The sequence below is a fragment of the Heterocephalus glaber genome, unplaced genomic scaffold (genome assembly GCF_053883595.1).
Source record: "Heterocephalus glaber isolate CG9 unplaced genomic scaffold, H.glaber_assembly_v1.0 deba00000281, whole genome shotgun sequence".
Taxonomy (NCBI): domain Eukaryota; kingdom Metazoa; phylum Chordata; class Mammalia; order Rodentia; family Bathyergidae; genus Heterocephalus; species Heterocephalus glaber.
The window spans coordinates 3,983,933-4,008,191 of record NW_028258139.1 but is presented as its reverse complement, the minus strand read 5'-3'; the positions used below and the strand labels follow the sequence as shown (position 1 = coordinate 4,008,191).

The window sequence follows — 24,259 nt, the reverse complement described above, 5'->3', positions numbered from 1 at the left end:
AAAGGCACGGAAAGTCATTCCAAGACTGCATGTCACAGGGCAAATATAAGGTATAAGTTTTCTGGTTATTGTGCTGCTAAACCGACGACTAACTTAAACCTTCACACAATCATCAAGTGCTACTGGGTTATCCTGTCATTTTGGTCAACCTAAATTGCAAGTGAAAAAATTCACAGGTGGTGGAAACTCCGTCCCACCAACGCCAGTGCCACGCCCCCGGAACCTCCATCTCGCTGCACAGGCTGCGCCCCCAGAGCTCCTGGCTGGGCGGTGTCTGAATCCGCATTGCAGAGGCACGCAGGGGCCATAAAGGCCGTGCTTTTAAGTCCCAGAAGATAGACCAGAAGTGAAAAACAGAGACAGAGCCTCTCTGAGGCTCCTCAGTGAGAATTGAAGCCTACTGGGAAAGTGAAGAAAATTTCTGCAATAAAGGCACACTGCACCACCGGTGGTTGGTAAATCAGTGGGATTAGCCCCTCCCATAGAAACCCCGGGCTCACTTCCGGGGAAGTACAGCTGGATCCTGCAGGAGAACCTTGCAGAGTTCAATCCTGCAAGAGGTCAGAGACCGCAACTTGGGCCTTGCGGCCGGAAATCACCCTGAATCTAAGTGAACTACAGCTGGTTTGCTGAGACTAACAGACTTCGATCTGAGCACTGCGGCCCACATTGTCTACCAGGACAGCAGAAACACCCTGAGGGAGGCCCTTTTTTATGTATTTTTTTTCTTTTATCTTTTCTTTTTTTGTCTCTATCCCTTCTTGTTCTGCATTTCTTTCCCTCTTTGATCCTATTCCTGTCCTGTTTCCCATTGTTTTTCGCTCTCTTTCCTTCTCTCAACTGTCACTATTCTTTTTTCCCCTTCTCTGCCCTCCCTTCAGCCCCTCCATCCCTCCCTATTTACAGAGACTTTGTTTCCTTGTTTTCATTTTCTCATATTAATTCCATTCCCTTCTCTCCTTTACCCTACCCCTCCCACTTCCCTCCCCCTTTGCCCCTTTTCTTCCTATTTCACATTATCTATTACACCTTTCGGTCCTTATTTACGCTTTCAGTTTCCGACACTAGAGAAACTATTTGGTATTTACACACGTGTGTCCTATTTATTTCACTTAAGGGTATCGCCTCAATGTGCATCCATTTAGCTATCAATATCTCTAATTTCTCATTTTTATGGCTGAGTACTATTCCATTTTATTAAAAAAACCCTACATTTATATTTAGATCTTTAATCCACTTCGATTTTAGTTTAGTGCATGGTGAGAGATACAGGTCTAGTTTTAGTCTTTGGCAAGTTGAAACCCAATTTTTCCAGCACCATTTATTAAAGAGGCTATCTTTCCTCCAGTGAGGGTGTTTGGCTCCTTTGTCGAAGATGAGATGGCTGAGTGTGTCTGGAGTTGTTTCTGAATCTTCTAATCTGTTCCACTGGTCCTCAGGTCTGTTTCTTTGCCAGTACCATGCTGTTTTTATCACAGTAGCTTTGTAGTATAGTTGCAGGTTGGGGATTGTGATACCCCCTATCATGTCTCAGTTACCTAGAATTGCTTTTGCTATTCTGGGTCTCTTCTTGTTCCAAATGAATTTTTGCATTGTTTTCTCAAGGTCCATGAAGTATGCTGCTGGGATTTCAATTGGGATTGCACTGAATCTATATAGCAGTTTTGGAAGTATGGCTATTTTCACTATGTTGATCCTTCCTACCCAGGAGCAGGGGATGTCTGTTCATTTTCTGATATCATCTTCAATCTCTCTTTTCAGAGTGCTATCGTTTTCAGAGAAGAGGTCTTTGATTTCCTTTGTTAGGTTGATTCCTAGGTATTTCAGTTTTTTGGATGCTATTGTGAAAGGAATTGTTTGCCCTATTCTCTGTCAGTGAGTTTGTTGTTTGTGTAGAGGAAAGCTATTGATTTTTGTGTGTTGACCTTGTATCCAGCTACTTTACTGAATTTGGTTATTAAGTCTAGAAGACTTTTGGTGGACTTCGTGGGGTCTTTGATATAGGGGTTCATGTCATCTGCAAATAATGACAATTTGACTTCATCATTTCCTATCTTTATTCCCTTTATTTCTTTCTCTTATCTAATTGCCTGGCTAATGTTTCCCAAACTATATTGAACAGGAGTAGTGATAGTGGACATCCTTTTCTTGTTCCTGATATTAGTGTGAAGGATTTCAGTTTTTGACCATTTAGTATGATATTGGCTGTTGGTTTTTCATAGGTGGCTTTTATCAGATTAAGGTAGAGACCATCTATTCCAATTTTTTGTATGGTTATCATAAATGAATGTTGGATTTTGTCAAATGCTTTTTCTGCATCTATTGAGATGATCATATGGTTTTTGTTCTTGCCTCTATTGATATAGTGTATTACATTGATTGATTTGCATATGTTGAACCATCCCTGTATCCCTGGGATCAATCCCACTTGATCAGGGTGTATGATCTTCTTGATGATCTTCTACATTCTATTTGCCAGTATCTTATTAAGGATTTTTCCATCTATGTTCATTAGTGAGATTGGCCTATAGTTCTCTTTTTTCTTGGGTCTTTCTCTGCTTTGGGGATCAAGGTGATGCTTGCTTCCAGGAATGAATTCAGAATATTGCTTCCCTTTCAATTTCATTGAAGAGTTTAAACAGTAGTGGCAGTAGTTACTCTCTAAATGTCCTGTGGAATTCAGCAATGAAGCTATCAGGACCTGGGCTTTTCTTAGTTGGTAAGTTTTTAATTACATTGTCAATTTCATTGATTGATATTGAATTGTTTAGAATTTTTAGGTCTTCTTTGTTCAACTTTAGTAATTCATATGTATCTAGGAATCTGTCCATTTCTTCTGTGTTTTCCATCTTCTGGGTGTATAGGTTCTGAAAGTAGATATTGATGATCTCTGGATTTCTGCTGGGTCCGTTGTAATTTCATCCTTTTCATTCCTAATTGCATGGATTTGGGCCTTTTCTTTCCTTTTCGACTGTCACTAGTCTTATAGGAAGATGAATACAGTTTCTCATTTCCCTATGGCTATTAGTTTGTTCTGTTCTTGTCAATATTCCTTCACTCTCTTTTCCTGTTGTCTTCAACAGTCTTCCAAAATTTGTGTGATCATCCTGTGTCCTCTAGCCTCACTTCTAACCTTTTCCTCTCCTATCTCTCTATCCCTCCCTCCCCATCCTCTTCTAAAACTTTATCCCAAAGGGTAAATTTGCCATATTGAAGGGTTTATTTACTATAAACATATTTTGGGGTGGTCCTCAACTTTGATGTAGCTCACAGGTGGTTAAAGGTGACAGATTAACTGCTACCACGTATTGTCATTTTCTAAGCTGTGTTTGATGGTATTGTTGTTGCTGATTGTAACAATTGGCCTAAGGTGTCATGATTGATCTAGTCAGTTGTCCTCTCTGGTATATTAAAAACAAGATTGCCTAAGACTCATTAGAAACTCAAAGCCTAAAATAACCAGCTATACCTGGAAGATACCTCTAAGAAGCAGTCACTCCATAGGGGCTCTAAACACAAGTAATAAAGATATAATAAGCAATATTGAAGTATCAGCCCAGGAATTAAACCAAAAACCAGCACCAACAACAAAATTAGAAATGAGAAGACATTTAAGCAAGGTGCAAACTGAGACTTCCAGCTCACCAAAGGCAAATTCTGGGGGAAACAAGATAGAAAAATCTGATAATCAACCACCTGAAAACCCTGAACTGATAGCACAGGAAATAACAAAATAGATAAATGAGGCTCTAGAAAACTTCAAAACAGAAATAATTTCCCAGATAACTACAGAGATGGTGAGCAGAATGAAAGACATGATTAGAGACTCTAGAACAGAAACAGATAAAAAAAATAGATGAGTTCAGTACCATGATGGAAGCCATGAATACCCAGCATAGGAAATAAATGGAACCCATGAAACAGATTCAAGCGGATATCCAGGAGATTAAAAACTCCATTGAAAGTATTCACAGCAGATTGAGTGAATGTTAACATAGAATATCAGATATAGAAGACAGGATTGCAGTTAGTGACAATAAAAAGAGAGATTTCTTAAAAATAGTAAGGGATAATGAGAAATCGATCCAGGAGCTGCTAGATGATGCAGAGAAGAATAACATAAGACTGATAGGTGTCCACAAAAAAGCAGGAGAAAGTACAAATGACATAAAAAAATCTGTTCACAGAATTAATGACAAAATCTTCCCAAACAGGAAAAGAATTTGACATACATATGAGTGAGGCATATAGAACTCCAGCTAGCCATAATAATAAAAAATCTACACCTAGACATATAATAGTCAAGTTCCCAGAAATCCAACAGAAGAACAAAATCCTACAAGCAGAGAAAAAACACAAATCACATACAAAGGAAAGCCCATAAGAATCACAGCTGACTTTTCAACACAAACCCTCAAATCAAGGACAGCATGCAGTGAAGTATTTCAAGCCCTAAAAGAAAATAAACTCCAACCTAGACTGTCATATCTCACAAAATTATCTTTCAAAATGGATGGGGAAATTAGATATTTCCATGCCAAAGAACACCTGTGAAACTTCATGAATACCAAACCAGCACTCCAACAATTCTGAGCAATATCCTAGAAAAAGAAAATGAGGGTCACAACTCTATGAGGAACAACAGAGCAAAGCCATCAGGCAAGTCAAGAAATTAAAGGGAAAGGGGGGAAAATAAATAATAAAAGAGCCAACAAAAGTAAAATATCATGAAAAGGATGAGTCAATATGTATCAATTATAACCATCAATGTTAATGGACTCAACTCACCAATCAAAAGAAATAGATTGGCAGAATAGAATAAAAAGGAAGATCCAACAATATGCTTTATACAAGAAACACACTTAATTCAAAAAGAAATTCATAAACTGAAAGTAAAAGGATGGAAAACAACTCTGCATGCAATAGGAACCCAGAAAAAAACAGGGGTAGCTATTTTATTTGCAGACAAGGTAGATTTCAAACCAAAACTAATTAAGAGGGACAAAGAAGGTCACTACATCCTTGTAAGGGGAACAAGCCAAGAAGACATGAGAATCATAAATATATATGTACCAAATATGAGTGCTCCCAACTATACAAAACAAATATTAATGGACATGAAAAACCAAATAAGCACTAATACAATTGTAGTGGGGGACCTCAATACTCCACTGTCACAAATAGACAGATCATCTAGACAGAAAATCAACAATGAAATAATAGAATTGAACCACACTTTTGAAAAAATGGACTTAATAGATGTCTACAGAGTGTTCCACCCCACAAAAACAGAATATACATTCTTTTCAGCTGCACATGGGTCATTTTCCAAAATAGACCACATGCTAGCTCATAGGACATGCTTAAATAAATGGAAAGGAATTGAAGTTATCCCCTGTATATTATCAGACCATAGTGCAAGAAAATTGGAGATCAATAGCATAAGAAACCGCAAAAACCCCACAAACACCCAGAAATTGAAAAACACCCTCCTGAACAACCAATGGGTCAGAGAGGAAATTAAAGAAGAAATTAGACAGTTTCTACAATTAAATGGCAATGCCAGTACAACATACAGGAATCTATGGGACACAATAAAAGGAGTTGTATGAGGGAAATTCATAGCAGTGAATGCCCATACTAGGAAAACAGAGAGCTCAAATAAACAACCTAATGCCTAGCCTCAAGCTCCTAGAAAAAGAAGAGCAAGACAAACCCAATGCTCATACAAGGGAGGAAATTATAAAGATCAAAGCAGAAATCAATGCAAGGAAAGTAAGAGAATGATACCAAAAAATCAACGAATCAAAGAGTTGGTTTTTCAAAAGAATAAATAAAATTGACAAACCCTTAGCCAACCTTATCAAAAAAAAGAAAAGAAAAGGCCCAAATCCATGTAATTATGAATGAAAAAGGTGAAGTCACAAAGGCCCCAGCAGAAATCCAGAGGATCATCAATACAATACCTACTTCAAGAACCTGTACTCTAATAAAATGGAAAACACAGAAGAAATGGACAGATTCCTAGGTACATATGAATTATCAAAGTTCAATAAAGAAGATATAAAAATTCTAAACACCCAATTTCAATGAATGAAATTGAAACTGTAATTAAAAATTTACTGACTAAGAAAAGCCCAGGTCCTGATGGCTTCACTGCTGAATTCTACAAGACATTTAGAGAAGATCTATTGCCACTACTCTTTAAACTTTTCAATGAAATTGAAAGGGAAGCAATACTTCCAAATTCATTCCTGGAAGCAAGTATTACTTTGATTCCAAAACCAGGGAAAGACCCAACCCAAAAAGAGAACTACAGGCCAATCTCCCTAATGAACATAGATGCAAAAATCCTCAATAAGATAATACAGAGGGTCATCAATAAGAACATACACCCTGACCAAGTCAGATTTATCCCAGGGATCCAAGGATGGTTCAACATACATAAAACAATAAATGTAATACACTGTATCAATAGAGTGAAGGACAAAAACATATGATCATTTCAATAGACGCAGAAAAAACATTTGACAAAATCCAGCAGCCATTCATGATAAAAACCCTACAGAAAATTGGAATAGAAAGTCTTTCTCTCAACCTGATTAAGGTCACCTATGAAAAACCAACAGACAACATCATACTAAATGGTCAAAAACTGAAAACTTTCACGCTAATATCAGGAACAAGTCAAGGATGTTGACTATCATCACTTCTGTCCGATATAGTTTCTGAAACATTAGCCACAGCAATTAGACAAGGGCAAGAAATAAAGATAGGAAAGGAAGAAGTTAAACTGTCATTATTTGTTGATGATATGCTGCTCTACATAGAAGACCCTAAAAACTCCACCAAAAGACTTCTAGGCTTAATTGACAGATTCAGTAGAGTAGCTGGATACAAGGTCAACACTCAAAAATCAATAGCCTTCTTGTATATAAATAATAGACTCACTGAGAGAGAAAATAGAGCGACAATTCCATTCACAATAGCACCCCAAAAAATGAAATAGCTAGGAATCAATCTAATGAAGGCAGCAAAAGACCTCTACATTGAAAACTACCGTACTTTGAAAAAAGAGATCGAAGAGGATATAAGAAAATGCAAAGACATCCCTTGTTTTGGGGAAGGAAGAACCAATGTTGTGAAAATGGCCATACTTTCAAAACTGCTATATAGATTTAATGCAAGCACAATTGAAATCCCAACAGTATATTTCACAGAATGAGAGAAAACAACTCAAAAATTCATTTGGAACCAGAAGAGACCTAGGATAGCAAAACAATTCTAGGCAAAAGAGACATGGCAGGGGGTATCACAATTTCCATCTTGAAATTATACTACAAAGCCACTGTGATAAAAACAGCATGGTACTGGCAAAGAAACAGACCCGAGGATCAGTGGAATAGATTAGAAGATGCAGAAACAACTCCAGACATACTCAGCCACCTCATCTTTGACAAAGGAGCCAACAATTCCCAGTGGAGGAAAGATAGCCTATTCAATAAATGGTGTTGGAAAAAGTGTATTTCAACCTGCCAAAGATTAAAACTAGACCCGTATCTATCACCATTCACTAAACTAAGATCGAAGTGGATTAAAGATCTAAATATTAAAACAGAAACACTAGACTTGCTGGAAGATAAGTTAGGTAGAAATCTTGAAGACATTGGCATAGGAAAAGACTTTATGAACAAATCCTCAGTGGCGCAGGAATTAGCACAAAGAATCAACAACTGGGATCTCATCGTATTAAAAAGCTTCTGCACTGCAAGAGAAACCACCAACAGAGCTATGACACAACATACAATGTGGGAAAAAATTTTACCAGCTGTTCCTCAGACAAAGGACTACTATCTAGAATATATAAAGAACTGAAAAAAGTCAGACCCCCAAATTTAAAGACCCAATTCAAAAATGAGCATGTGAAATGAACAGATATTTCTCAGACAAAGAAGTAAAAGCAGAAAATAAACATATAAGAAATGTTCAACATCATTGGTCATTTGAGAGATGCAGGTGAAAACAACATGTAGATTCTGCCTAACCCCAGAAAGAATGGCTGCTGTCAAGAAATCAACCAATAACAAATGTTGGTGGGCTTGTGGGGAGAACAGAACCCTTCTCCATTGTTGGTGGGAGTGCAAAGTGGTGCAACCACTGTGGAAATCAGTATGGTGATAGCTCAAACAACTAGGATTAGAAGTCCCATTTGACTGAGCTATTCCTCTTCTGGGTATTCTCCCAAAAGAATTAAAAGAATCATACCACAGTGATATATGCACACCCATTTTTATAGCTGCACAGTTTGTAGTAAGGAAAGATTGGAAACAGCCCAGTTGCTCATCAACTAGAGAATGGATAAAGCAAATGTGGTTTTTTTTTTTTATATATAAATGGAGTGCCACTCAGCCATAAAAAATGAGAAATTAGAGACATTTATAGCTAAATGGATGCACATTGAGGCCATACTCTCAAGTGAAATAAATAGGACACACGTGAAAATACCGAATAGTTTCTGTGGTGTGAGAAACTGAAAGTGTAAATAAGGACTAAAATAAATAATTGATAATGTGAAATAGGAAGAAAAGGGGCAAAGGGGTAGGGGAAGTGGGAGGGGCAGGGGAAAGGAAAGAAGGGAAAGGAAAAACGATGAGATGAGAAATAAATGGCAACGAAGCCTTTGCAAATGGGGGGTGGTGTGAAGGGAGGGCAGGGGAAGGGGAAAAAATAAGAACCAAGATGGATCATGCACAGGTACAAGATCCCAATGATGAATGTGATTGCATTGTACACCTAAAATGTGCCAATAAAAGAATTTAAGAGAAAAAACTTCACTTGTGTATAAAAGTAAAAAAGAGAAGAAAGTAACGAGAAGGATGGTATAATACATAAATATTCTTTGAAAAAAATTAAATTCCAAAGGACATAAATAAAAGCATGGAACCATTATTTGTTCATAGATTTCCAAAAGTATATTAAATATGTAATATGTTCACATCAAAACATTCTTGGTAACAATTTTTTTTTGTTATTTTAATTATGATTTTGAAAAGTTTATGTGGTTTTAGAGTAAAACCATATGGTTTTTACTATTCATTTGATTTCAGTGTTGTTTTATTTAGTTTGCTACAAACTATAACACTATTACCATAAATTTCTTCAGAACAACACTGGCTTATGCAAAGCAAATTCAGTGTGTTCGGAGCACATTAGAATCAATCAGTACTGCATTCATTTGGCCCCCAAATCTCTCTGTTAATGGCATAAAAAATGGAATGATCAGAAAATTCTAAGCATATTCTCCATCTTTTTATGCAAAATTTTGCAGAGATAGAGGAAGAATTAGATCATTTTTCTTTGTTAAGTCTCATGTTTAATGCATATAAGAAAAAGGCCTCTATAAATATATGAAATAAATATATGTTTAAAATTGTCTGATGAACACCTACTTTCAATCCTATCCACAAGTCTATGAGACTGCATCACCACCACGAATGGTACAATCAAATAATAAAAGTGAGTCTTTTCAAGAAAAGGGAACTTGGTCCTGTGGCCACTCATTGCTCTGTGTCCACACATTAAAAGCTTGTCCCTTCATGACTTGGGGACCGACCCCAGAGGAAGGATGCTAAAATAAAACAACTCTGTTCCCACTGTGAGTCTCACTATAAAATGCCAGACCTCCAAAAAAGCTAACTTTCTTCCCAATTATCAGCAAGGTTTTTCAGTACTTTTTATCTTTTTCTGGAGAAAATCTAGCTAGATAATCTAACTAGCATAACTAAGTGGACTCAACAAGAATGACCTTGACATTGACACTGTGGAGGGAAGCTAGCAAAACAGAGGCACCTGTAGAGAGAAGGAGCTGAAGTTACCCACTGCCTTTCTGAAGTCATTTTACTTCAACAGCAATGTCACTTTATGTCATCAAGCATGCAAAAGAGTTTGCTCCTGCAGAGACCCACTGCTTTTTCAGAATGGAAAGGGACATTTTTAAATGACTTTTATTTAATTAGACTTTTATTTAATTTTTTGTTTTTCTTATAATTCATAAACTATCCTAATACTGCAATAGCAAATATCTAGAAAGGTTATTTACTGAAATTAAAATTTAATACTACAATTTTAAGATCATGTGGCTATCTCAGGATAGATATGCTCTCTATAGATTTCATGTATGAAACGGATAGGAAATCTATTCAACATAGTTTTTAGCTCAGTGGTGCCGCTGCCTGCCTTGCAAGTGCAAGGTCCCGAGTTCGATCCCCGGTACGAAAAAAAAAAAACTAAAAGATACGTGTATGTGTACTAGGTAGATGATGGTGTTCACAGATATATTTCCTCATTTATTGGATTGTCATAGTTTGATGAGATAAACAAGATTGCCACATATCTATTAATATATAAACTAATTTATACCATATTCAGAGAAAGTTAAAAAAATAGAGCAGAAGAGTAATTTAAAATGACCCCATTATCAATTTCATTTCATTAACATATTTGACAAAATATAGTTAATTTTTAATACCTTAAAGTCCACTCTTTATTGTACAGAAATTTCAGTGGACTAAAACATATTTTCTCTACACAATGATAAACACTAGGATTAAAATGTCAAATGGTGAGAAAATTATTCATTCAGAAATTTTAAAAATAACTAAAATCCACAAGAATTAAAGTAAATTAGTTGATGAATGGCACCTAAAGCACAAGGTAACTCAATAAATGTTAACTATTTTTAATAATATTACTGAGTTTAATAAAGTTATTAAATTAGCATTATAGAAATGTCCTCATTAATTTAAAGTCAACTCACGTAACCTTGAAACCTCATTCAATTTAGTTCAACAATAAATTGTTGGACTTGAGGATGTAATTACAGTAGAAATACTACAGATGAGAAGACTTAGAAAGTTTTAGCAAAAGCCTAAATTAAAAATGATGAGAAGAGAAACTGTGGAGAAGCATGTCCTGCAAAAGAAGACACGTGGAAAAAACGTTATCTTTGAGCCAGGCATTGTGGTGCACACCTGTACTCCCTGTACAATTGGAGGCTGAGGCAGGCTGCTCACAAGTTCAAGTGCGGCAACTTAGTGAGACTCTCAAAACTGGAAAGGGTAGGAACCCCTGGATTTAATCTGTAGTGGAGGAAAAAAATGCAAAGAAAAACGTGAAAAAGATGCAATCTTTGGGCGGAAAACTAGGGAGACAAAGTAGTTGAGGTAAAGGAGAGAGAGGAGGAGAAACCAGCCAGCAGGGGCTCCTCAGGCTTCCTGCTGACTTGGATTGTGATGATATTCAAAGGGTATCGGGTCTTGAAGGGAAAGACAGGTGTGAAGAACTCCTGACCAAACAATATGAAATGTCCAGCAGACAATTAGATAGTCAACTCAGAATTTCAGAAGAAATAACATTGCTTAGGGTTAGATTTTTTTTTAATTAAGATCATTTTGGACATTATTTGCACTCTGAGTTTTTCATTTAATAAATTGTTTCATCTTTGTATTTTTCACCTTGCCCACATATGAGTTAAAGGCCTCACTGGTAAGAATTCTACCATGTGGACATTCCACAAACTGCTTCTTCATAACTATTTTTCTATCAGAAACATAAATTCTATGCTGATAAGGGCTCTGGAGAGCTGCTAGTTCTATCTTTTTAAGATGTGAGGAGATTAGTTCCAGTTATAAGCAAGGAAATTATCTAAAGTATCTAAGAGCAATAAGGTCTGACTTAAACTCACTACCCCACACTTTAAATGTTCAATATAAATGTCATACGTTCCAAGATCAAGCCATTTTCACAGCAAGCAAAGGGTCTGTATTTCGCAGCAGCATTTAGCAGCATGTCAGTTTAGAATAGAGGTGTTAAAGTAAATTGTTCTTTGACAATTTTTTTGTATAAAGTAAAATGTGCAGCATTCAGGTTCCAAATTTTACCTAGAGAAAGACAAAGAAGTGTGCTGATGCAGATAGCATTTGCTAATATAAATTGCACTGATGGCATGCTAAGAAAAAAGTCCCTAGTAAATATCATATCAGCTTTACAGATTATTTAAATGTATTAAAACTACTTATAAATACATATTAAATATAAGGGAAAAATAAGCTTCCTGAAGTATGGAAACTTTTTCTTTTCTATAAAATCTTTTGCTATAAATATCAGCCAATAAGAGGTCAGGGATTTAGCTCAGTGGTTCCACCACCTGCCTTGCAAGAGCAAGGTCCTGAGTTCGTTCAATACCTGGTACCAAAATAAAAAAATAAATAAATATCAGCCAATAAAATGCCTATTTTATAGATAATGCCTAGATTTGTCTAGATCATTAGCATGCAGTTTTTATTATTTTGGGTTGTTGTTATGGTTATATTTTTCACTGTGGAATAGAAACTCAAAATACATGATCCTCTCTGCATCATTTATTACTCAGCATAATTCCAATACTGCATAACTCTTAAGTGTGGGGCAGCAAGAGTGGAAAATCCTCTACAATGTATGGACTTTGCCTTTTACTTCTTATGATCTGGTGAACGAAAGGGTCTAAATCATAAGATGTCCTCTGAATGTTATTTTATATTGCCATATATTGCTTTCTTCTACTGATTTGGGTTGTTCAAACAGAAACATGCTCTTTGTTTTAAAGCTTAATTATATTTAAGCTTAAATCTATGTCCTTACGTCTTCCTTTTATAAAAATACTTCTAGTATCATGAAATGAATTTGAAAGGAGATACATATATAATTTTTTCTTATGTTGATATATATATGCATATATATATATAATATATATCTTCAGAACAAAAAATAAAGAAAAAAACTCTTGGTTGAATAACTTCTATTTTGCTGTTTTCATACCTCTATAGCTTGATTTTCTGTTTTCTATGAAGAATATTGATGAGTGTTAAATATCACTATTTGAAATCTGATAGTCTGATAAATAAAATGAATAACATATCTTTTTCCTTCTCTTCTCCTACTCCTTCTTGTCCTTCTTGTTTTTGGTGCTGAGGATGGTATCCAGGTTCTCACTCATGTTGGGCAAGGGGTCTCCCACCAGCTACACCCCTGGCCTGAATATGTATTCAGAGAGAATATAATTAATTAATTAAATTTCTATCAGCAAAAATGTAGTTCTTGTTTTAGACATTCTGAAATAGATTTTCTCCATAATTACAGTGTTTGTGCATCGCAACACAAGAGAAAGGCAGATACAGAAAGACAGAATGCTTGTTTATTTGCTTAATGGCAAATACTTCTAGTACCTCTAAACACAATGCTGTTACTTTAAATTCTATAACCTTTTTTTCCAAAATACCTCATGAGTATTTTTCTGTAAGTCTCATAAATAGTTGAAGAGCAGAAAGAGAGCTCCATAAATTTATAAAAAGCATACTACCAAAGATTTTAAATTAGGAAAAACACAAACTCATAAAGAAGAACAGAGTAAAACTAAGATTCTGAAACATTCAGAAGTTCTATATGACAAAGACTTTCTGACTCTTATTAGAATAAATATTTGCTGGAAGCAGATCATTGCAATTTTAAGTATAATACTTTAAAGACAATACATTTTCCCATACAGAATAATAAATGCCTGAAGATTGCTGTATCAATAATGACATATACTTTATTCATAACCTGATAAATGGGCAACTCAGAAGCTTTATATCTCAGAAAAATTGGTAAACAGTAGAATATGGAAGTACTCATAGAACAGGAAAATAGAGATCCCTTTTAAGGATACGATTTTATAAATAATCTAAAATCAGGGCCAAATTTATAATAGTTATCTCACGTCTCTTATAATGACTCTTATAATGTCTTTTATAATGTGAACTTGGAAAACTAAAAAGAAAACGAATGAATCTGCAAAACCATATTTATAATATCTACCCATATCTAGGAAAACTGAAAGATGGGCAAAGCCCAAAACAGCATTGCAGATGCTTGTAGTTGAGCTCATTTATTTTAACGACTAGTTGTCAATACAGCAAAACTCCTAAACTCTGCAAAAAGAAAGCAACTCGGTGTCCTCTCCTGCAGGCACTCATGCCGTGCTTTTCTCCAGTGCTGCCCTCTTAGGGAGATCATGTCAGGTGATCCTCATCACAGCTTGTCTGTATCTATAACCAGCGCTGATTCTGAGTCTACTGAAATCAGCCCACAGATGGACTCTCGCTGCCAGTATGAACTGAGTCACTCAGGAAAAAACAATAATTTTTATAAGACTATGGCATACAATTAGCACTACAGAATCAACTAGCAAAAGGTTGTATCAACCAGATTTCTGATAAAATGTAAAAAATACTGTCAAATGTTTTGGCCAATTATAAATGCTTCTGAATATTGAGGTATTTGTTATCATGGGGGCAAAGCTTTCTTCATGATTTGATTAATTTTTATTTTAATCTAGGATAAACTAGGCCATACTAACTAATAAGTGTTGAATTTCATATTAAGCTTCAATCCCCAACTTTACATTTTGGCATTGAATTATGTCTCATATCTTATAGTTTTCAATTTCTAAGAAAATATGACATACATTAGTGTTCCCTTTGGGCATTGTTATTTTTTGTTTCATATTCATTACACAGTTTATATTTAAAAATAATAAAATAGCACTGAGGTACTATTAGCACATGTGACTACAAAAATGTATAAGGGAATATGAGTAATGAGATGTATCAGAATTAGAAACTGTTCAAAGACATTTATTTGGATGTTGCGAAAGAAGCTATAAATACCTACCAGTGACTGTAAGAAACATATTGGCCACAACAAGACCAAATGAATTCTGAGCCACACGTTCATATCTTCCTTGGTCAGCTTGCCCTGCATCATAAATGGTCAGCATGCCTCCACTGTCAATGTGGAATTTACCACTCTTGGTGATCTGGACACCTGCCTACAGTATAAAAAGGAGTTGTCACTGGAAGAGAGTGGGATTCCTTAAAAAAAAATATTTACACTCTGCTTTATTTACCTTCACTCATTCAATAAATATCTACTGAGCACCTGCCATGAATACAATGGAAAGAAGAAAAGAAAAGATGTTCCAGGAAGTGTGATTTGTCTTTCTCTCTAATTAAAATAAATATGATACCCAGAAGTTCAGTCACCTAGTTATTTAATATGATTATTTTTTAAATCACCACACCAATGGATGGATATATTCAATTTACCCATATCCTGAGTAACAAATCTGGCAACAGAAATAAAAACAAAATTTTAAATGCTCACAAATTCACTACCTAAAAACATCAAAATATTTTCTTATTTCTGATTTTCTTCTCTTTGTGGTAATAATCACATGTTTTGTGTAGCTTCAGTAATATATATTAACCAGGTTTCCTACTAAAAATACTCTTTAAGATAAAAATAACTACATATGAACTACTGTAAGATATATTTGCTTATTATTAGAACAGATTTATGTACGTTGTCATTGTTACGGTGTTAATTTTAAAAGGAAAAGAAACGACCGTTAGAGACTCCATTTGGAGCAGTGTACAGATAAAGCTGCCATATTCTGTCCCTCTCCAAAAGTCTTGCAGGGAATTTAGCATGGGAGAGATTTTTTTCAAAAGAATTCACACTCCAGTGACAGCCAGTAGGCTATAGGGTTGCCATAATGGTTACAGTGGTAAGAAGGTTCCATAGATCTTCAGACTGTCACAGCTGCCTTTGGCCAGGACTAGGAAGAAGTCCAAGTTCATGGACAGTTGTCCTCAAGGTAGGACGTGCTAGGAAGTAGCAGGGACCTAGCTGATAGATGGGTACCCTAAAAGACACCAGGCATGAGGCTCCAATGTGAAGACCAGGACAAGTAGGCCCAATGGGTATTTCCCTCAGTACCAGCACCAGCACCACCACCCCTTCCTCTTGGTGAACCACCACTGCCTCTTATGTCCAGAGTTGCTCCTTTTCCTTCCTTTCTCCTCGCTTACTGACAGAACCCATGGGGTAACTATAGCTACCTGTTGTGTGCTTAGAATTTAAATAATCAGATAGCTTTCCAATAAATCTTTTATCTGCTTATATTAGGTAGTTTCTGTTGCTTGGGGAAGAGGTATCCTAACTCTCTCCCTTTCCAAACATTAGAATTAAAGAAGATTGTTGTGGAGATAAAATGGGATAACATATAAAAAACATCCAGAGTATTGTCAGAACCCAATCAGTTTGTGATTAGAAGTCACCTGTTATGAAAACCACCCTGAGATATTGTGCTCATAGTGGATAATGAAACATTTGGTAGAGTATTAAATAAGGCTTTAGATATAGAAAATTGGAGTTCTCACACTTCCTATTTAGCATAAAATATTTGAATATATGGTATTAAATCGAAAAAGGGTTTATAAGCCAAGTACGGAGATGTGTGCTGATAGCCCCAGCTACTCAAGAGGCTGAAGTAGGAGGGAACACTTGAGCCCAGGAGTTAGTTCAAGGGCAGGCTGGGCAGCATAGTAAGACTCTTGTCTCAGAAAAAGTCTGTGAAAAATGTTCAGACAATATGAGAGGACAGAAAGTGAAAGACAAGTTGGAGACCACTGAACTTCTTCTTTACAGAGAACCACATGTAGTGTTCAGCTGTACTACAAAAGACATAAGACTCCACAGGTACAAAGCCTTGTTGCTATATGGTAACAGCAAAAAATAAGCCACTGCTTTTAGAAAACTCAAAAAGCTCTGTGACCTTTTACAAAATTTACATTTTATCACATTTTCTATAAATAAATCCTGTCTTTCAAGGGTGTGTAAGTTCATTGATTTTTTAAGAATCCTGGAATCTGAGACCAATCATTTCATTTTGGTGAAAAGCTTAAAATGGAAGAAGCAATTGTGTTGAAAGAATATGCCTCAAAGAATCAAAAGAAGTGAAATATCTAAATAAAGAGCTATTATTTCTTTAAAGCCATTCAAGTTTTGAACCTTTAGAAGTACTTTTTCACATCCCTTTAACTCCCAGCTTTTCATTCCTTTCTTATTTCAGCTAATGACCTACTTTTAATCCATCCTTGAGTTATTAATTTATAATAGTTTCTCACTAGCCACTAAAATTCTTAGTTTATATATGACAAAGGCAGTTTTTCCTTAGATGGATTCAGTTATGCTTATGAAGTTCTTATTATCAAGCAAATGAGGTAGGATAAACTGTATCAAAGCCCTGAGCCAAAATCAGATACAGTCATCTAAAACAAAATTTAAAAAGCAAGATGAAGTACTAGGAAATAAACCTACTGCGGCGTAAAAAGTATTACTTGCTAGCAAAAATCACAACAGCAATAAATCAATATGAAAATCATTATCTCGGTTTCAGTGGGTCAGTATATCTGGTGATGTTTTGAATATTACTGTAGTCTTAGTTGAGTGCTTACCTTCTTCCATGTGGTTATGGGCTGTGGCTCCCCTCGAGCATGACAGGAGAAGTTTACATGCTTTCCAGCAGCCACAGTGTGGTGCTGTCCTGTGGAAGCTGACTGAACACTGGCAGAGCTGTGGACATGAACCAAAATGACATCATGTCAGTCTCATTGTTCTGTCACTATCTGCCAGCCCCAGTATGAATCTGAACGCTGTATGGTTAGCCGTACTAGTTCTAAAAAGCGGGTTACTTGAATATCTGGAAAAATAACAAAAACTCCAAGCCTACGCAGGTGATCATTAGGGCAAAGGTGAGAGTAGAAATAAAGCAAGAGAAATACACACATGCTTTAGCCATACTTGTATATTTTATTTCTGCAGCTGAGTATTAGGTACAAGGATTTTCATTACTCTTTCTCAGTATCTTTTGGTAAATCTGAAATGAATCTACACGGTAACATCAACATTTACTTCTGGGTGTGACTGGAATATTGCATTTTAAGTGAGAACCCTAATCCTCAAAAAATACAGACTACCACAACTCACCTAATATGAAATAATAACTAGAGTACCTCTATAACAATGAAGGAAATTGGGTTTATTACCTTTAAACTCCTCCCCTCTGAAAAAGACATCTCCAGGGAAGAACTAAAATCATTTTCCTGTAGAATTACACTCAAAGTTTTTCAAAATATGTCAAATCTATACAATCACTTCCATAAAACAATAGTGAAATAGGAAATACTCCCTGACTTGTTTCAGGAGCCAGATCCTAACTCAAAACCAGATGAAGCAAATACCAAAAAGAAAGGAAAAGAACTACTGACCAGTATTTCTCCTGAACAGTTGCAAAAAATTCATCCACAAGGGACTATTAAATAGAATTCAGTATTAAATGACCCACAAGGTTCATTCCTAGTATGCAAAGCTGGTTCAATATTTGAAAATCAGTCAGTATAATTTGCCAATTTAACAGGTAAGGAAGAAAAATCACATAATAGTCAATGAATAAAATATGATTGACTATTCACCACTCACTTATGATTACAAAAAAGAAAACTCTTGAAAGTTAAAGAAGTAAAAAAGAATATGATGATATCCAATATATTCAATATATATTCAACTCTTCACAATAAATGTACAACTCTTTTTAATTAATTTTATTGGTACATTTAAGACATACAATATAATGACATTCATCATTGGAAATTTGCCCCTTTACATGATCCATCTTGGTTCTTATTTTTTCCCCATTCCCCTGCCCTCCCTTCAACCCATCTACCCCTCCCTATCTACAAAGACTTTGTTTCCATTTTTTCATTTTCTCATATTAATTCCATTCCGCTCTTTCTCTTCCCCTACCCCACCCACTTCCCCTTCCCCTTTGCACCTTTTCTTCCTATTTCACATTATCTATTATACCTTTTAGTCCTTATTTACACTTTAAGTTTCTCACACTAGAGAAACTGTTCAGTATTTACATGTGTGTCCTATTTCTTTCACTTAAGAGTAAGGCCTCAGTGTGCATCCATTTAGTTATAAATGTCTCTAATTTCTCGTTCTTCATGGCTGACTCTTCACAATAAATGTATTTAATATGTACCATAAATGTGTACTTATGAAAGAACCATAAAAATAAAAAAATTTAAAAAGAGAAGTTTTAGTAAAACTCTCAGAAAATGGAAACGGAGAACCTGTACAGCTTGAAAACATATGTAAAAAAACCTATAGAAATCAAGTAGATGTTTACACACAGATAGGAACTAAGGCATAAATGTGTGCTTTCTACACTCTGACTCACCATAGTGCTTCTCAAGTCCTGTCACTGTAATATGGTAAGGAAAGGACATAGAACTCAAATGGGTTGGACAAGAAGAAATGAAACTGTCCCTACTTGTAGGTAATAGTATTGTTCATTTAGAAAATGCTAAGAAATCTTCAAAGTACTTCAAAGTGAGTTCAGCAAGATAATACAAGAGAAACAAAATAAATTGTACTTGTATATTCTGTCAACAAACACATAAACACAGAAATTTTGCAAACATAATTTTCAATTGCTCAAAAATATAGGACACCAAGGTATAAATCTAAGGTAAAAGCACAGAACTTACTTGCTCATGACTACAAAATGTTGACAGGAAGAAATCAAAGACACTCTAAATAATGAATATGAATAGATATGTATTTATATATCATGGATTAAAAGTCTTAAGACATTAAAAATGTCATTTCTTCACAAATTGATATACTGCACAAATTTAATGCAATTACTGTTAAAATCCTACCAAGATTTTTTTGTATATATAGATAAGATAGTCTAAAATTTATTTACAAATGTGAAAGTGCTGGAATAGCCGAAAATTTTTGCCAAAGAAGAAGAAAGTGAGCAGAACAATTCTACTGGATATTAAGATTGACTATGTAACTATAGCTACCAAGACAGCGGCATTGAGGAAAGGGTGGACACAGATACGCCCATCAATGGAACAGAGTAGGGAACCCACTAACACTCAGATGATTTTGACAAAAACACTCAGTTTATTTTGACAGAAGTGGAAGAGTAAATCAATGGTGGCCTTTCAACAAATGGTACTGTAGCAATTGAATAATTACAGGCTGAAAAATCTTGACATGAGTATCATATTTTATACAAAATTAACTCAAAATGAAGAATAAACTTGAACATAAAATGTAAAACTATGAGACTTCAAAGAAACACATAGAAGAACATCTTTGACATTTAAGCCCAGAGTGCTTTGACTTTGCATAAAAAGTATACTACAAAGAAAAAATTGATTAACTGGACTTCATCCATGTTAAAATGTTTGTGTAGTGAAAACTCATGTTGAGAGCACTAAAAGACAAGTTATAGACTGAGAGGAAATATTTGTGACACACAAATGCAACAGAGTTAGTGCATAAACTAAACAAGCCTAAAAATTCAACAGTCAAAAAAATCAAACAGTTCACACATAAAATAGAGAAGTCATGACATTGTACACAATAGAATATAAGGATAGCGAATCAGCACATGAAAAGGTACTTATGGTCATTAGAGAAATGTAGATTGAAGCCACAATGGGATATTACTGCATGCCTATTATAATCAGGACATAGAGGCTGAGCCTGTAGATGCCCAATGTGTAACTAAAAGCAGGATAAAGCTTGTAATTTCTGCCTTCATTTTATGTCATTTTCCTTTATTACCTTAAACTCTGGGTCAGATCCTGCACATAGGAACAATAATCACTCAAAAGTAAAGTCTGTCTAAAAACAAGTAATATTGGGTTCATTAGTCCTAAATTGACCTGGTCTGTCTCATACCCCTTCAAGTGCTGGGGCACCAAGATAAAAATAAAGAAGGCATTTTCTTTTCTTTTTTTTTTAATTCTTTTATTGGTACATTGTAGGTATACAACACAATTACATTTCTCATTGGGAATTGTACCTTTACATAAAGCATCTTGGTTAAAGAAGGCATTTTCAAACTTTGCAGGAACATCCACTTGCCAGTTTTTCAAACTGATTTCAGATGCCCTGGAGCAATGCCTAGAAATGTCTAGTCTTAAACCCATAATCACTTTGGATTCCTGGAAAAGCAAACCACCCCATGATGAGGTTACACACACACACACACACACACACACACACACACACACACACACAGGAGCAATCATCTCTTGGGAACCAAATTTCCCCCTCAAGGTATAAGACCTTCTTCAGAGCAACCACATAGAACAAGTGCTGAGATAACCATGCACCAGACCCCTGCATGATCAATATTTCCCATCCTGCTGGCTATGCAAATGCCGAACACTTGCCTTTGTTCCCCTTTCTATAAAACACCAAAATTTCTTTTACCCCCTGGAAGACAGAACTTGAGCCTCTTTATCATCCCAGCATGATAATGCAGATTAAAGCTCCTTTCCTAACCTTCACCAGGGCTCTTCTGCTCAAAAGGTGTTTTAGGACAGTGGCTATGCACTTGGTCTGTTGGGACCCAGGGGCCACAGCTTTTACCCTAAAACTTCAGTAATACTATCAACATGGCAAAAACAAAAAATATTGACAACAAAATTCACTATAGAGAAGCAGGTTTTTATGGGTGGGGACAGAAAATTGTATAGTCGTTTTGGAAAGAAACAGGAAAATCTCCCTAAAAAATTAAACATGCAACTAACTACCAAACAACCAAGAAATTAACCTCTTGGTCTCTTATCACTGAGGAACAAAATCTTCAATTCACATGAAAGCCTGTACATGAATGTTTGTGGGAGTTTTACTAATGGTAATCCAAACTGAAAGAACCAGATGTCCTTCCTTCAGCAGCGAATGATTAAACAAATGTCCACACCATGGACTACTACGCAGAAATAGAAAGAATGAACTGTTATTACACACGCAATCTGGATGAATCTCTCATTATGCTGAGTGAAAAACTCCATCCCATAAGGCTACATGCTGAATGATTTTATTTCTATAACATTCTTGAAATGACCAAATCATAGAAATGGAGAACAGGGTCTTAGGAGTGGGGTCTGGAAATCCAGCAGGGAAGGGGGTGGTTTTATCACAGGGTTCCTGCCAGACACTTGACTCTGGGAGTCCTCACAATCTGGATTCAGTGGCCTGCACCTAGGGTCTAATTACCAAAGAGAAAAACGATGATGAAACAAACTAAAAGAATTTATTCATCATTTGGTCAAAATGAGAAGATACCCTGTTTTCCCCAACCTACAATATCATTAGAATTTTATATTAGGAAAATAAAAGCCAAGAAATATATATTGCATGTTAGAAGGCTGGTTTGCAAGTCCAGTTTTATCAGGTTCCCTGGCATTGACACATGGAACAGTTTCTATTCTCAACATGAGATGGTGCTGGAAAGGAAAAAAAAGCTTAAAAAGTACTTCTTTAAATTTTTTTTTAATTTAAAAGGGGGCCTTGTTGCAGTTTTTAAAAAAGGTAACTCAGGATCTTAAGAATAAGAATATTTTGTATCTTGACAAGTCAATATCATTACCCTGGTTGTGATGCTGTACTATAATTTTGAAAGCTATTAATTCTGCAGAAAGCTTAAGCAACAGTAGATGGAATTTTGCTGTGTTATTTCTTGTAACTGAATGTGATTTTACAATGATCTAAAAATAAAATTTTAATTAATATAAATCAATGATGTGAACATTATAGGAAGTAATATTCAGCCAACACAGATTAGTGACAAGTAGATTGGAGTTGAGAGCAGAAAGATGAGGAATTGACACAGTCATTCAGTATATCTGTAACATTTATTTGATCAATGGAGTAAAGGATATAAGGAATTTCATACCTTTGTTATACCTTTTTATAGTTCTGGAAAAAAAACCCCACAGGAACACAGGAAATTCTGTACTCAAGTGAGATCTTAGTTCTAATATATTGAAATTTTACATTTCATGCTGTTTAGAATGTATCTGTTGCTGAGACTGTGGTTTACGGATAACCAGCAGTACACTGTGCACATCTCATGAGGATCCAGGTGAATCTGCTGTGCAGTGACACAACCCTCCTGATTTCACAAGAACTCTGGCATCTAACTCACCACACCACAGCAAAGCCTCCATTATCTGATTTCCTTCATCCAGCCGCTATCATTCCTGTACAACATCTACTCACGAACATATTCTGCACCATCACTTGAACTATTTTGGAAACATCTAATACGACGCTCTAAAGCAAACGCCTCTATGTAGTGCCCTTTTATCTCCTCATTTTAACTTCATGTAGACTCCTAAAGACCTCTTGTCTCTCCTGTTAACCAACACCTTACTACTTTCATTTTCTTTGCTTTTAAGCGAAGAATATGTTTCATCCCTTCTTCCCGCCAAAATTTCTGAAGTAAAAATGGAATGACTACTGGTTTCTCAGAGACTAGATGTCCTTGTCACTTCAGATCCCACTCAACAACAAAATTCAAGCATTTACAACTCTTTCAAATCATCTATGTCATCTGTCAGAGTGCTCTTTTACAAAACAGCAGCATCTTCTACTCCACAGGGAAAACAGATGCCAACAGACTGCCTATACATTCCTCCTATTTTCCAGAGCGATATATACATTCTTATCCCTTCTCCTAACCTCTTTCGGTAGAGAAATACCTTACCATCAATTGCATTACTGGATTGGTAAATTTCTCCCATCATACAACCTGACAGATTTTAAACCACCTACTGCTCATCTCTTCCATCTTTTTGACCACTCCTTCCCTTTAGAAAATACCTCAGAAACCGGGCTCATTCCCTTTTCCGTCATGTGCTTGTCCCATATCCACTGCACTTTCTTACTAGCTTCCTTTCAAAAGAAATTTCTTGGGGAGAGAAAATATCTCTGCTCACTGCTCTTTTGTTCCCCTTTCTCCACAGCTCACTTCATTAAAGCTTGGGTTTCCCTGACTATGAAACTTGAGACTGCTTATTTGCACAGACCCTTAAAATCAGAATCTAAGAAAAAAATGTTGCCTTTATTGAAAGCATCTTTTTTTTGACACTTGAAATATTCAGTTACTTTGTTCTTATAGAAATAATTTTTTCTTAAGTGTTAAGACTCCTGTCTTGCTTGGGTTTCTCTGCCCAGCTGGCATTCCTTTAGGGCAGTGGTGGGGAACCTATGGGATGCACGCTATTTGTTTTTCTTTTAAGACTGAGGATCTTAATATGTGAGTTGTTTTTTCTAAACTAAAACCCGTGTTCAGGGTTAATTGTAGTGTTGGCACTTTGCCATAAATAAGTGGATTTGGGGTTGCAGTCTGGGCACTTAGTCTCTAAAACGTTCACCATCACTGAGGGTATCATTCACAGGGTTTTTTTGCTCTTCACATTCCAATGAGGACTCACCCTTGGCCCTTTTCCCTTCTGAGTCA

General features: G+C 35.8%; 1 protein-coding gene across 1 annotated transcript in view; it reads right to left on the bottom strand.

The window, feature by feature from the left end:
- Pxdnl (peroxidasin like) overlaps positions 1 to 24,259 on the bottom strand; it is a 479,241-nt gene that overhangs the window by 77,154 nt on the left and 377,828 nt on the right. Inside the window, 4 exon segments of the mRNA XM_087185725.1 lie at positions 12,856 to 12,863; positions 14,749 to 14,905; positions 17,376 to 17,456; positions 17,459 to 17,493. Coding sequence (XP_087041851.1) covers positions 12,856 to 12,863; positions 14,749 to 14,905; positions 17,376 to 17,456; positions 17,459 to 17,493 — 281 coding nt within the window.